This window comes from Drosophila novamexicana, unplaced genomic scaffold, assembly GCF_003285875.2.
Source record: "Drosophila novamexicana strain 15010-1031.04,08,12 unplaced genomic scaffold, DnovRS2.1 tig00000485-arrow-pilon, whole genome shotgun sequence".
NCBI classification, from domain to species: domain Eukaryota; kingdom Metazoa; phylum Arthropoda; class Insecta; order Diptera; family Drosophilidae; genus Drosophila; species Drosophila novamexicana.
In genome coordinates, this window is record NW_020824808.1 from 621,359 (window position 1) to 635,356 (window position 13,998).

Here is a 13,998-nt window from a genome sequence, read left to right on the forward strand (position 1 = left end):
TTTCATTCCTAATACATTGGCATTGGCATTAAAAGTTCAAATTCGTTAAATCTTTATTGCACAGCTGACGAAAAGAATGAGTTAATTACAATAATAAGCTTGGCCAATTCGATTTTTTTGTTTTCCATTTTTATTTCAAGTTATATTTCATTCATGTTTCACATAAGTTTTTATTTGCTTTAATGCGTTTTCTTTGTATAAAAAAGAGTAAATAATTACGGTTTGTATGTATAAATTTTTTGTTTTTCACACATTTTGTTGATCTTCATGTTTGTTAAAATATATATAATAATTGTATGGGTATTGGTATTGGTTGTGGATGTGTGTGTGTGTGGTGTGGGGGGCAAACACTAACCAAAATTACAATAATAATATTTTATTGTTCGTTTCTATGTTGGTTTCGTTCAGCAAAAATGCAACATGTTAATAGTTTGTTAATTCAATTTCTTCAATCCACGTTTTTTTTTCTTTTTTTTTTTTTTAAATTTTGTATATATATATTTTTTGTTTTTGTGGTTATTTAGAATTCACGAATAATCAACATTTGTTACACTGATCCCCAAGCCATAAACTGTGCGTGCTCCCAGCGATAGCAGCTCAACTGTTTTCGGGGACGCACGCATTCAGCTGCTGGTTGGGGCCATGTGTCCAAAGGTTGGGAGAAAAATGTATAGAAAATCGTAAAATATGTAACATATTTTTTCGGTCTTGTCGTTGAGAAAGGACAAGTTAGTGAAGTAGGGTTAGTAACCTAGCTTGAAATGATGATCCACTTGCAAATGTAGAACGAGTATTCCATAAATATTATTTTTGTTTTTTCATTTCATTTAACGAATTTTTTTTTGTTTTTCTTTTTAGCAAAAACAAATGCAATTGTTTAAAAAAAAGCGTCAGAGTTTTCTGTTGGAAAAACGAAATTTTGCTGTCGCTTTGTTTGTATGTTGTTAGAAAGAGAGAATGAGAAGAAGAAACTACAAGCTGAAAATTATGCGAAATTGTGTGGGTGAGTTTTTCTTTCTTTTTTTTTTTTTTAGTTTGATTGTATGTGTGTTTGTGTGTGAGTTCTTTGTGTTGTTGGAGCTCAATTCAGTTTGTGTTTGTTTTCTTTGTGTTAGTTTTCTGTTGTGTCTAAACAAAATGTTACTCTTTTTCGTTGAACTCCACACGTGGCGCTGGCGGCGGACATCCGCCTTGGCCGTTTTGTGGCAGAACTACCGACATGGTCATACTATACTGTGGTTGTGTCCACAGACTCAATACGTGAAGCGGCTCCTTCACCGGCAGCGGCATTGCCGCCCTCACCATTCACATTAGTATTGCCACCCTCGCCAGCGCTGGTATTGCCACCGGCATTCTTTTTGGCGCCAAAGTTAAGTAACTCTACGTTGACATTAATGGTTTTCGTTTGCACTGGTGCATTCACATTCTCAACTGGCGGCTCTTCTGCGGCTCCAGCAGCTGGTGCTGAGTCGCCACCACCGGTGGTAATGGTTAGCGAGAGATCGTTCAGCGACTTGAGCACCTTGTCAACATCATCCTGGGTGCTTGGAGCGCCGTTGCGATTACCAAAGTGCAAGAAACACTTTCCAAAATGCCCTGCAAATCAAAATGTTTCAATAATTAAACGTATCCAGCATGGTGTTATGCCAGTTGGCTACGTACCCTTCCATGTAATCGACAATGGATTACATTCGCGCTTACGCAGCTCGGACTTCAGGTCCTTCACGCGAATGTCGCGTGTCAGGTTTGTCAATTTAACACAGAAATCACGATGCGGGCGATTCTTCTTCTTCGGGCGACGTTCGCCCGCACCACCCTCATCAAATTTACGATCTTCACTCTTAACACCAACCTCGACTCCAGACTGATCGCCCTCAGACTGCAAACAAAAATAGTTAGCAAGGGCTTAAAGAATTCACGAGCTGTTGCTTACCTTGTTTGTGCGTCTGCGGCGGTTGATGAAACGACCCTTGCGGCGTGGTGTGCGCTTCTGCGCATTATCCTTAACGAAAGAGAAATTTACATTTGTTTATTATAAATATATTTGAAGTATATAAACATATTTTGCAAACATACGCCTTGTTGTTCGTTGTCAGTCTGTGAGGTGGTGCGTCCTGGGTTTCCTCGTTGGAAGCGACGACGCAACGGTCCACGACGGCGTCTACTGTTCTGATGCTGCTCAACATCGGTATCCTCCTCCTTCAGGGTTATCTTCTTACCCGCTTTCTCCAGCTGCTCCTTAAGTTGCTGCAGCACAGGCAAAATCTTCAAGCGACGCTCGGACAAAAGTTCCCAGAAAACACCGTTTGGACGCGGCAAACGCTTAGCCACACGTATCACCTCGGTGGGTGTTACAATAATGTCCACTGGTGTATCGTATTTTTGGAACAAGTTAACGGGCAGCGTGTCAACGACCTGCACATCGTGCACAATTGTTACAATGGCCGTTTCCGGCGTTATGACGCCCAGCTCAATGAGCAAGCCAATGTCCAAATCGGCAAAACCGTTGCCACGTCCAATGCGATAGCCATCACGTGATACCACCACCGAACCAATGACAACCAAATCAAGCTTCAACTCGCTGTCCAGACCAATTTCCGAACGGAACTTCTGTATATCCTGGACGCGCAATGCTTCTTTCTTTTGCTCATCGGTGGCATCGGCCGGCACATCGACTTTAAGGCAAAGCGCGGGCGAGTCCCGTGTGCTGGGCAAATATACAGATTTATTGGCCAGCATTGACTGTTCCTTAAAGTCATGCAAGGCGCGATCAATGTTCACTTTGATGTGCTCTATAAAACGAAAGCACATTAAATATATATTGTTAAGAAGTTTACACATGAGCAGAACATAACCTACGTGCTTTCTTGAACTCCTCCTCCTGAATGAGCAATGCAGCGGCCTTATCGGCATCAACGAACGCAGGAATACGGTTGAATATGCCATTGAAGCCGATTCCAACCTTGCCCTCCTGGATTTTTTTCCAAGTTTGAACGCGCAGCGAGCGCTTTGTCGGCTCTGCGGGCTGAGCTGTTAAAGACACACCCAGTTATTAACTTTTTATACTGCTAGTTATTTATACAATAATCAAAATGTTATGCATAATCCATATTTATTTCGTATTTACTTAGGTGGTCAACTGCAAAAGAAAACATGTTTCCATACATACGAAACGTTTATATATTCTAATGAACATACATTCTGTTTTGGCTCAAAAAAGAAAAACAATGTTTTGCAATAAATACGATTTTCCGTTAAAAGACTTGTCAGCTCCAAAACAACGTTCACCTGACGGATGCCACATTTTTTGAAAAAGATTGGGACGAAAAAAAAAAATTAAATAGAGTTACGAGAGTTCGGTATATACGAAACTAGAGGAAGAGTAAAAAAATTCTTCCAAACTTCTAATATGCAAAGGTGGTCAATTCACAGGTTTTATTGAATCGAAAATTCTAAATTTATATATGCATTAATTGTGTGCCTAAGCATGTTGCTTTTGTTGTTCATGGATGGTGTATGGGGGGATCTAAAAATAAACACAAACAAATGCGGCTGCCGCGGTAGATTAGAAATTGTGGCGACAAGAGAGAGAGAGAGAGAGAGAGAGAGAGAGAGAGAGAGAGAGAGAGAGAGAGAGAGAGAGAGAGAGAGAGAGAGAGAGAGAGAGAAACACTGAGCGGCGGCTAAGCGAGTGACAGTTACATGGAGAGAGGAGAGTGAGTGCAAGATCTCGCATTACCGGCAACAAAATCATTTTGATTTGTCAGCAGTTGTTTTCTTATCGCTGACCCGTGATTAACGCATGCATGTTATCACGCCAGGTTCATGTCGGACAAAATATTTCTATGTATAACTGATAAACCGGTTTTCACGCCCAGCAAAGATATTTAACGTCGACTAACTAGCCACACACAAACGGAATTATAATCAAAGACGACAATTTAACTAAACAAACGTCTTTAAATAACATTTGGAATCGCCACCAAATAACTGAAAAAAAAAAAGAAAAAAAAAAGAGTTGCCACCTGTCCGAGTTACTATATGCATGCAGCATACATACTTACACATATTAAAATTAAGACAGTAATTAAAAATTCAGAGCAGAGCAAAGCAAACACTTTGTGTGTGCGTGTTCAAACATCTAATAGGCAAAACATTAAAAATATCGATATTGACGTATGACCAATAAGTTGGCAACGCTGGGACAGCTCACACATGCAAACAAGCGCGCGCTCAGTCCTAAACACACACACACACACACTCAAATAGCATTTCTCAGCGATGAGCGCATCAAGACGCGCGAATTTTTCAATTAATATGTATGTACATATGTATGTATATGCAAAAGTATAGTTTTGTTGATGCTTGCAGGAAGAGCAAGGGGTTTATGAACATACATACATACACTACATACACTTTTAGTTCGACTGACATTAACGCGAGAGCACAGAATAAAAAAAAATAAAAAAAAGCATTCATATGGGCCAAGAGCAACCAAAATGATTCACTGCGTACTATTTGGGAGTTCAACTTAGTAATTGCAGAACTTGTAGCATTTTGAGCATAAAATTGCGCGCACCGATGACGTAATTATAAGGAGAAAACACAAAAACGAATTGTCGAGCAACAAAATAAGTGCTCATATATGTACATATATATGTATGCATGTACATACCCACTACGCACACACATGCATACACATTTGTAATTTGTTGTTCTTTTTGCTGTACTTCTTTTAGATTTTTTGCTCGTTTTGCTTTACGTTTTACAGTTTCTAATAGCGAAATGGCAGACAGTGTGTCAACTCTCATTTACCGCTAGAATCAATCAGGAAAAAAAAATATGAAAGAAATATGGCGGCAATTTGACAACTTTATGTCATTGCTATAACAAAAATGGCTGTACGAATATGCAGGAGCGCTGCGCCTTTGCCCTTGATCCATTTTTAATGTTTAGAGACGAAAATCACAATATTGAAATAAATATTCAGCCCGGCAAATAAGTACTTAAATACACACACATCTATATACTTATATGTAGATGGGAATGATATGCTCGCCAACAGAGAATTCTTTCCCTCACCCCGAAAACTTACTTGTCGATGATACCTCCGCGGCGGCGGCAGCGGCAACGGGAGCTTCGTTGCTTTGATTTTCCATCGTTTTTCGTTTATAAATTGTGTACTTAAACTGTTCTTTTTTAGCTTTTCTTTTTTTTTAACAATTATTTTTCTTTCACAAATTTACACAAGTTACAGAGCAACGTCTACCTTCTCCGGCTGCTTCCAACAAACCACGTTTCTGGCCCGATGAAATTGTATTATATCGATATCGGTTTGTATCGACGGTCTCTTTTTTTTTACCACGCGCGAAAGAACCGCTATGGAATTCAGTATATTTTTCAATTGATTTTTAATGTTCAGAAATAAAAATGCACAATTAAAAATTAAAAAATAACACAATTTTAACCGGAACAATCAATCACTAACACGTATTGCGATGTTATGAGAAACTAATGCAATCCCAATTCAATTCAGGTTGACAATAAAGTCAATGGTAATTTGTTCAATGTGATATAGGATTAATTTCTTACTTCTGCTTGTCAAGTTAACGCCATCTTTTTTCGTATAAATCACCCGACCAATGTGTTAAAAAATTTTCTGTCAAAGTCGATAATATATTTCGCGATCAACGATTTGCCGATAATTGGGTATGTAGCTTAAATTTAAATAAAAGTGGTAAAAAGAATGCCGAATGGCGGCATAAATAAACAAAGGTATTTCGATATCGATAGATTTATGTCAAAAAATACTGTTTTGTTTTGTGGTATTTTTAAAGGTGGTATTTTGTACAACAAAACAAAACATAAAAAACCGCGAGTTGTGAACAGCGTACAGCGTACAGCGTACATTATGTCACAGCTGTTCTTTACACAACGTGGAGCGGTCGGTCGCTCGAGAAGTTTATTATTTGAATTTCTTCAATTAAAATCCAGACGGTACGCGCTCGATGCAAAACCCTAGGCACTATGCAATATCAACTGGCAGGCGTCTGCTCTGCGCAGTGCGCTTGAGAATCGGCTTTGGTTCTGCCACCGAAGAACGTTGCGTCCATCGTGCTGCAATTCACTACTCGCGTAATAAAAAACATGAAACGAATGTTTCGGCGCTGTTTAAGCCGGTCCAGGTCCAGGCCAATATCGATGACGAGGATGTGGGATCCGAGCTAGTTGGCAAGCTTGAAAAGTCTGAGCTGTTGAAGATTCTAAACAAATTCGCACAACGTCGTGAAATCAAAGCCCTGTGTAGTGAAAATGGGTTGGATTGTAAGTTGTTTCCGGTAGTATCCAATTTTCTCATTTTGTCTAATGCCCCCGCCTTCAGCCTACCTACAGCAACAGGCCTTTGGCTCTTTTCGTCGTTTCTGCATTGAGGCTGAAAATCTGCCGGCTGATGTGCATATTATTTTCAGCGACATAATGCATGGTGCCGGCCACATAGACGACATATTTCCCTACTTCTTGCGTCATGCCAAGACTGTTTTTCCTCATCTAGACTGTATGGACGATTTGAAAAAGATATCAGATTTGCGTCAGCCGGCCAATTGGTATAGCAATGCCCGTGCCATTACACGTAAGATCGTCTTCCATGCTGGACCCACAAACTCTGGCAAGACATATCATGCCATGGAGAGATATTTGGGTGCCAAAACGGGTGTCTATTGTGGACCACTTAAGCTGCTCGCCACGGAGGTATATAACAAGGCCAATGAGCGTGGCACACCCTGTGATCTTGTCACTGGTGAAGAACGTAAATTTGGCATCAGCGAGAACTCACCAGCAAACCATGTGGCATGCACCGTTGAAATGACCTCCGTGAATACACCTTGTAAGTGGAAGACTTTAATGCCTTAAAGCTAGCTAACATTCGATATATAAATAGATGAGGTGGCGGTTATCGATGAGATACAACAGATACGTGACCCACAGCGTGGCTGGGCTTGGACACGAGCATTTCTAGGACTGATTGCTGATGAGGTACATGTCTGTGGTGAGGCGGGCGCTCTGGAGTTGCTAGAAAAAATTTGCGAAACTACAGGTGAAACGGTAGAGGTGCGTCGCTATGATCGCCTCACGGAGCTAACTGTGGAAAGATCAGCGCTAGGTTCTTTGGACAATGTTATGCCTGGAGATTGTATTGTTTGCTTCAGTAAACATGATATCTATACGGTTTCGAGAGAAATTGAAGCGCGGTAAATGTGCAGAAAATTTTTTACTTATCCATTTGCGTAATATATGAATTGAATTTATAGAGGCAAAGAAGTCGCTGTTATCTATGGTGGATTGCCACCGGGCACGAAACTTGCTCAGGCTGCTAAGTTTAATGATCCAGAGAATAGTTGTAAAGTAATGGTGGCCACTGATGCTATTGGCATGGGCTTAAATCTGTAAGTTTGTTGGATTTGATAAACTTTTTACTGTTTTATTAAAGTATACACTTACAGGAGCATTCGTCGCATTATATTCTACTCTTTGGTCAAACCGACAATGAATGAGCGAGGCGAACGTGAAATCGACACAATTTCTGTGTCTTCAGCTCTCCAAATAGCCGGACGTGCTGGTCGCTATCGGACTCAATGGGAGCACGGCTATGTAACAGCCTTTAAGGCTGAAGATCTGCAAACCCTTCAACGTATACTTAATCAAACGCCGGAGCCTTTAAAGCAGGCAGGCCTTCATCCCACCGCTGATCAAATAGAGCTTTACGCTTACCACCTGCCGAACTCAACGCTAAGCAATTTAATGGATATTTTTGTGAATCTCTGCACTGTAGATGATTCCTTATATTTTATGTGCAATATTGAGGACTTCAAATTTCTTGCCGAGATGATACAGCATGTTCCTCTGCCATTGCGCGCACGCTATGTATTCTGTTGTGCGCCCATCAACCGTAAGATGCCTTTTGTGTGTTCAATGTTTCTGAAGATAGCTCGGCAATATAGCCGCAACGAACCGATTACATTTGATTTTATCAAAAGAAACTGTGGCTGGCCCTTTAAGCTGCCCAAGACTATACTGGATCTGGTCCATCTGGAATCCGTGTTCGATGTTATGGACTTATATCTGTGGCTAAGGTAAGGGGAAGATTCGTCTGTTTTTAAGATCTTGTCTAATAATTTACATTTCCTTATAGCTATCGATTTGTGGATCTGTTTCCCGAGGCGGCAAACGTGCGCGAAGCTCAGAAAGAACTGGATGAGATCATACAGCAGGGGGTCTTTCAAATAACTCGGCTGTTGAAAAACACAGAGGCAGGACAGGATGGCGAAATACCAAACTACACTATGCGTCGTGTTACACAAATCAAGGAGCCGCGCTTGCCGAGCTCATCCCGTGGGCGCCTAACGGAAAGACTGTTAGCTCAGGGACTACTAACACCTGGCATGCTGAGCGAACTGCGTAAGGAGTGGGATGCACAGCACCATTCACAGCCACAAGCAGCGTCAAGCGTTAAAGACTCTCAGGAGTGTTACACAGACAGCGACGATGATGATAATTGTACAGCAAACTCTAAAAAGACGCGGCGAAAACGCAGAAAGTAGTAGATGGACATTGTTAAAGTAATATGGAGCCATAAGCCCCAAGTAGCTGTTGTTATGTTATCATTTTATTTTAAGTCACAATTATGTAATATTAAAATTATTTTTTAATAATCAACAATGACAATTTAATTGCTTCAAATTGAAAAATAGAAATTTGTAATCTATTCCAGGAAAATCCAATCACTTCATTCATTGTTTTATGGAGGGAGTTTCTACAAAGAGGCTGAAGTACTTTACAAATAAACATCAATTTATTTGCATGACTTTCCACTGATGTATCATAATAATTGTTTAAAGTTAGATGCACACATAGAAGCTTGTATAATAAATATGTTTTTATAAAAATGACTTGACAAGATTTAAATATTCTTTATGTGTACCAACTTCATTGGTTCTTCCTCAACTGTACTTAGCCCTCCAAACTTATCTATGTATTATTTCGATTAACTTTTAATATCGCAAAGTTCAGTAACAACGAGCACATATTCATATTGAATTTGTGATTATAAAATATTGGACATCGAAAACATAGAGATTTTTAAAAAGATACAAATATATGTAATAAAATATTTAAACTATCTTTTAAGGTTTTTAGGTTCTTGCATATGAGCATTTGTTGTACATAGTTTAATACTTGCTTTGACAATTAAAAAATCAATTTAGTACCGACATTTATTAAAGCTTTCAATTTTCTATCTGTAATTACATGGTTCGAGCCCGACCCATGTAATCAAGGTAAATGCCTTCCGAGCAGCCCGATAGTAAATATGCCTCACTTAACTCTTTGGTTATTAGTACATAGAATTAGTTCTTTGCTATTTTCAACATTTAATGTTGTTTTTATAAATATTTTGTTTAGATTTTTTTTCATATATATTTTCCAAGCAACCTGCATTAAATATGATTAAATGGTGCTGGATTTTCCAATTATATTTATAAACTTGATCTGCCTCGTAACATTCACTCGGATGTACAATAGATTTTTGTGCGTATTTAATTTGAATCCTAAGGTACTGGTATTTAATATATCCATATAAAAACTGGAACAATACGCAATGATTTTCTTGTTAAAAATCTCAAGAATTTCGTTTTTTTGTTTTGTTTTTTTTTTTTTTTTTGCATTTGTAATGTGGTATGCATTGGCTACAATTGTGGCTGTTTTGCTATTTATTTGCAGATCTTTAGCCGGAACACTGTGAAATGTGTAACACGACGAAACATTAGTTATATAGCTGTATTCATTTCAATTTGGTTTGCACTGTTGATTTTCTTTCACTAACCAATCCAGATGTTAAAAGCTACATATTCCTTGTCGTTGTCACACATCCAAATGTTTTGTCTAACACACATGTGTAACATTGCTAGTATGTACGTATGTATGTATGCAGGTGTATATATTATAATTCGTTTTGCTTTTCTTTGGGATTTCTTAATAATTGTAATAAAAAAAGTGCTAGTCCTGTGGGACCATCAAAACCTTTGCGGTTAGATATACATATGTATTTTGTTAAGTTGCAGAGAAATAGTAATTACAAAAAATTGACATGCGAATACATGTCGCTGTTATTTTGTCTTTTTCATATCATATTGATTATCACAAACAATTATAAAGTTTAAATTTTTAGTAATAAGTTATGCATATGCAGTTGCGTACAAAATTTTAGTATTCTAATTAATTGTTTTGTTTCGTTATGTTTGTGTTGCTACTTTTTGTTATCTTCACACATTTTATAAGAAGTGTGCGACAAATTTGATTTGTTTCCAAATTACAAAAATTTTGTTTAGCCCTCGTGGACTAACATCTGGCTGCTAGCCAGATCTTCCAAAAATTACAATATGTAGTTTTTGGGGGAACACAATGTTACCAATGTTAACGTTCAAAATATGCTCCACTTAAAAAAAGCCCAATCAAAATGTTTAAGGTAACCAACCACCGGTTACTCGAACTGACCAAATTTTAGACAAAATCAAGCTCCAAGCCGGGCTCAATGTCGACTGCAACCGCATTGTCTGCAGGGAATTGAACCTTATCCATCTCCTTGCGCGCTTTATCCTTGGACTTGTCCTTGAACGCAGCAAAGCCCAGTTTCTTGAGCGCCTTACTGCTGCGTCCTGAGGACTGTCCCAACTGCTCGAATCAGGAATCCACCAGTACATGCCAACGCGCCAGCATCTCTCCCTTGGGCATTTCGCAGACATCGGCCCAATGCGCACACTCCTCCGGTCCAGATGAGTTTAGGCCCAAGCTAAACCAACCGACCATCTCGTTCTTCTTCATGTGCCTTTTGGCATACACCGAGATCATGAGCGTCACATCGTTCAGCTGGAACAGCGCCACTTGAAACGCAAAGGTCTCCTTGAATAGCGGATTGGGGCCCCTTCGTATTGACGTTTTGGCGCGTGAAATCTCCTGACCAATGCTGCTAACCATGCACAGCTTGACATACGTGTCCGGCGCCTTGTTTAGCATTAGGCTGCGAAACTGGCTACCCTTGATAATCTCCACACTGAGTCGACCCGTGACACCGTTGTAGCTAAGACCCAAAAGCAGCTCCGAGACACCTCCATGCTGCATGGAGGATGTGGAGCCAGCGCTGTCCGATCTGGCCAAGCTCAACAGGTCGCTGGTTGATCCCAAAAGCGATGTTGTGTTGCGTGGCTCCAGCGGCAGCCACAGATTAGTCTCTAGCTCGAAATCGACAGTAGCAAAACTTACATAGGCCTCGCCTATGAGGCGCTCCTTACGCAGCCGCTCACATCCATACAGACGCACCCGCAGGCCCATGTTGTTGACATCCTCGGGATTTACACGATGCAGCAGAAAACTTTCCATATACTGTGGATTCTCGCCACTGCGTATCTTAGTCTTGTGCTTTTGCTTTTTGTTGGGCAGCATCAGAAGGCGCACCTAAAAAAACAAATAAAACACTAGATATTTGGGCTTGATTCTCAGGCGAATTAATTACCCACCTGGGTGTGCGTCTGCTGGCCATTACCCAGTGGTGGCAAGCATCTTGCCTGCATCACGTGCACCGTCATTTTACGCATGGGTGCATCGTACAGCAAGGACATCTCCAGTTCAATGGGTCCACGCGGAGCTGTGCTCTTTGGATCGCTGACCAGGATATCATCGGACTTAATAGAACGCAAGTCGCTGGTATCGAAAAGAGGTTCCTTAAAAAGAATTTTATACAATTAACAAATATGTTCTGACACATCATTGTTATACCCTCAAAGAGGATATTATCAACTTGGCATAAAATGTGTAACCAATTCAAGGATAAATCTCCGAACCTGTAAGGTATATATATTATTGATCAGGACGACCAGCTCTGTTGATATAGCTTTGTCCGTCTGAGTGTCTAGTGTATGTTAAAGCTAGGAGTCGACCGCTACGGATCGCAATCCAAGCATTCGTATGAAAAACATTTGTCTCTTCAAGAAATCTGAGCCAAACCAAATAGGGGAAAATCGGGTATGAAAAGTCTATTATGTGACGACTATATCTCTGCAAGGGTATTGAATCTTCGGCATTTCAATACTATGAAACTTACATCATCGTTGTTGTTGTTGCTGTTGTTGGTTGTGTTGTTGTTGTTGTTGTTGCTGTTGCTGTTGCTGCAGTTCTGATTGTAGTTATTGTTTGCAGTGATGTTATTGTTGTTGTTAGTTAAGCTAGCAATTGGCACCACCACCACGCTATCCCTCTCCTTCTCGGGCCTCGGTGGCAGCACGTCGACTTTGTGCTGATATTTCTGTGACTTGGCATAGGAATTTCGCATTGATGCTACCGGAACAGCTGTGAATGGGATATATATATAATGCATATATTGTATGTGCATCCACTTGAATTAGAATCACTTATTTGTACCTCTGCTTTCGGCTGTCAAAATGCCAGTGTGACTGTCAACAGAGGCTTCGATGGAATCATTGGAGCTGCACTCGCTATGCGATGAAGGAATGCCGACCTTGCCCCGTTCGGCAATTGCCAAAGGGTCACGTGTCACTGTGACCCTTTGCAGGTCAGCTTGATGATAATTGAAATTGTGACCTGTCAGTGGATTCCTTTGGTCAATGCCCATGCCATAGCCGACAAATTTGCCATTTGGTAGAAGGTTATTATTCTGCTGATGCCAGCGCAGGCGTCGCAGCATATCCTCCTCAGAGTCGGAGCTGGTGTTCTCATAGCGACGTTTGCGTGCTGAATAGGCAATTGTTTTGAAATTTAATGAATCCTATGGTGCTCCTCTATTAAAGAACTTACTAATCTTCTGCACACACTTGGCCGCCAAGTGTCGCTCGTCACAGCAGTTCATGCCATGCCGATGATGAAAGCAGCATCTGCGACTTATGTAGAGGAACAGCAGGAGCAGCAGCACTAATACGCCAAAAAATGCACCCAGGAGAGTTGTGACCTCTACAGTACCTTCAACAATAGACAAACTATTATTTAAAAAAAAAAAAACAAAAACCCAGTAAAAGAAATACACCTTCATCAGCACATGAAAAGGCAACAAATGGAAACCGACGTGCGCATATCGGAGACCTACCCCACCATACCACTCGGTCACCCAGTAAATAACAAATGAAAATTGACATTGACACATTGACTTACCCAATGAAGCAGTGCTATCCACACCAGATGCAACAATCATGTTGGTTCATGCGTGGGATCGTGTTTAAATTTAAAGCTTCCTTATAATTAATTTCTAAAATACTTAATCATATATGTGTAGCTTATACAAAAATTGCGTTTGATTTCTATTGAACTAATTTAAAAAAGCTCATGAAATGACAGCACAGAGTGTACCACGGTAAAAATTTAATCGATTTTTCACAGGACAATGACTGTTTTGCTCGACAATTTCTATATGACAGCAACCGAAATTAAAGGCTCAAATTCAATGAATTACTTTAATTAGTTTTCGAAATGCTACGTTTTTAAAACAATTTAGGTACACTATTAATAACAATTTTTTACAACTTCAAATCGGACTTTTACTATTAAAATAAAGTGTTTCGTTTAATATAAACATTTTTGTCCGCGTCAACGAGACGTGCGGCACCGACTGTAGTAAATTTTCTAATAATTTTACACTGGCTCTTCGAGCATTTGTAATATTTTCTCACGTATAGCAATCACGGTAGCAAATATACGTGAAAGGATTCGAAAGCTTTCCCCCACATCCTTTGTGTGTGTATAAGTAACAGTGAAAGCTTTAGTTGGCCAAGTGTCATGTCCAAACAACTGTTGCTTTGTTACAAATAATTTCGGCTATTAAATCAAACAATAATTTTTAAAATAACAAAATAACTTAATTAAAAAAAAGGAATTTATGATTATTTCAAAACGGTCGCCAAAGTTCAGTTTAAACGCAATTTTTACCGTTTTATATAT

The 13,998-nt window shown here is 39.8% G+C and overlaps 3 protein-coding genes across 4 annotated transcripts; 1 reads left to right on the forward strand and 2 right to left on the reverse strand.

The window, feature by feature from the left end:
- Positions 1 to 316: 316 nt before the first annotated feature.
- LOC115761717 (methenyltetrahydrofolate synthase domain-containing protein) lies at positions 317 to 5,454 on the reverse strand. The gene is made up of 6 exons (XM_030703596.1): positions 5,096 to 5,454; positions 2,860 to 3,030; positions 2,077 to 2,792; positions 1,934 to 2,002; positions 1,663 to 1,879; positions 317 to 1,596 (listed from the first exon to the last, which is right to left on the reverse strand). Exons 1-6 carry the CDS (start codon positions 5,157 to 5,159, stop codon positions 1,229 to 1,231), a joined length of 1,605 nt encoding a protein of 534 aa, XP_030559456.1. The 5' UTR covers positions 5,160 to 5,454; the 3' UTR covers positions 317 to 1,228.
- A 154-nt stretch (positions 5,455 to 5,608) lies between these two features.
- LOC115761716 (ATP-dependent RNA helicase SUV3 homolog, mitochondrial) lies at positions 5,609 to 9,448 on the forward strand. 2 transcript variants are annotated; one of them, XM_030703594.1, is made up of 7 exons: positions 5,609 to 5,709; positions 5,995 to 6,324; positions 6,383 to 6,886; positions 6,941 to 7,250; positions 7,311 to 7,445; positions 7,503 to 8,132; positions 8,192 to 9,448. In XM_030703594.1, the coding sequence occupies exons 2-7, from the start codon at positions 6,009 to 6,011 to the stop codon at positions 8,598 to 8,600; spliced, it is 2,304 nt and encodes a 767-aa protein (XP_030559454.1). In that variant the 5' UTR covers positions 5,609 to 5,709; positions 5,995 to 6,008; the 3' UTR covers positions 8,601 to 9,448. The 2 variants fall into 2 exon arrangements, with proteins under 2 accessions (XP_030559454.1, XP_030559455.1); XM_030703595.1 differs by lacking the exon at positions 5,609 to 5,709 and having other exon boundaries at positions 5,941 to 6,324.
- Positions 9,449 to 9,504: 56 nt separating this feature from the next.
- On the reverse strand, positions 9,505 to 13,701 carry LOC115761727 (synaptotagmin-14). The gene is given in 5 exon segments (XM_030703607.1): positions 9,505 to 11,508; positions 11,571 to 11,774; positions 12,155 to 12,801; positions 12,865 to 13,026; positions 13,216 to 13,701. Coding segments are annotated over 5 exon segments (2,004 nt in total). The 5' UTR covers positions 13,256 to 13,701; the 3' UTR covers positions 9,505 to 10,557.
- Positions 13,702 to 13,998: the final 297 nt, after the last annotated feature.

Bases quoted from the DNA above. Each gene is read 5' to 3' on its own strand.
- LOC115761717 (XM_030703596.1), bottom strand. From the start codon at position 5,159: ATGGAAAATCAAAGCAACGAAGCTCCCGTTGCCGCTGCCGCCGCCGCG. The intron at 2,793-2,859 runs GTAGGTTATGTT...TTCGTTTTATAG, and splicing joins GGAGGAGTTCAAGAAAGCAC to AGCACATCAAAGTGAACATT. The intron at 1,597-1,662 runs GTACGTAGCCAA...TTTGATTTGCAG, and splicing joins ATTGTCGATTACATGGAAGG to GGCATTTTGGAAAGTGTTTC.
- LOC115761716 (XM_030703594.1), top strand. From the start codon at position 6,009: ATGCAAAACCCTAGGCACTATGCAATATCAACTGGCAGGCGTCTGCTC. The intron at 6,325-6,382 runs GTAAGTTGTTTC...CCCCGCCTTCAG, and splicing joins TAGTGAAAATGGGTTGGATT to CCTACCTACAGCAACAGGCC. The intron at 8,133-8,191 runs GTAAGGGGAAGA...ATTTCCTTATAG, and splicing joins GACTTATATCTGTGGCTAAG to CTATCGATTTGTGGATCTGT.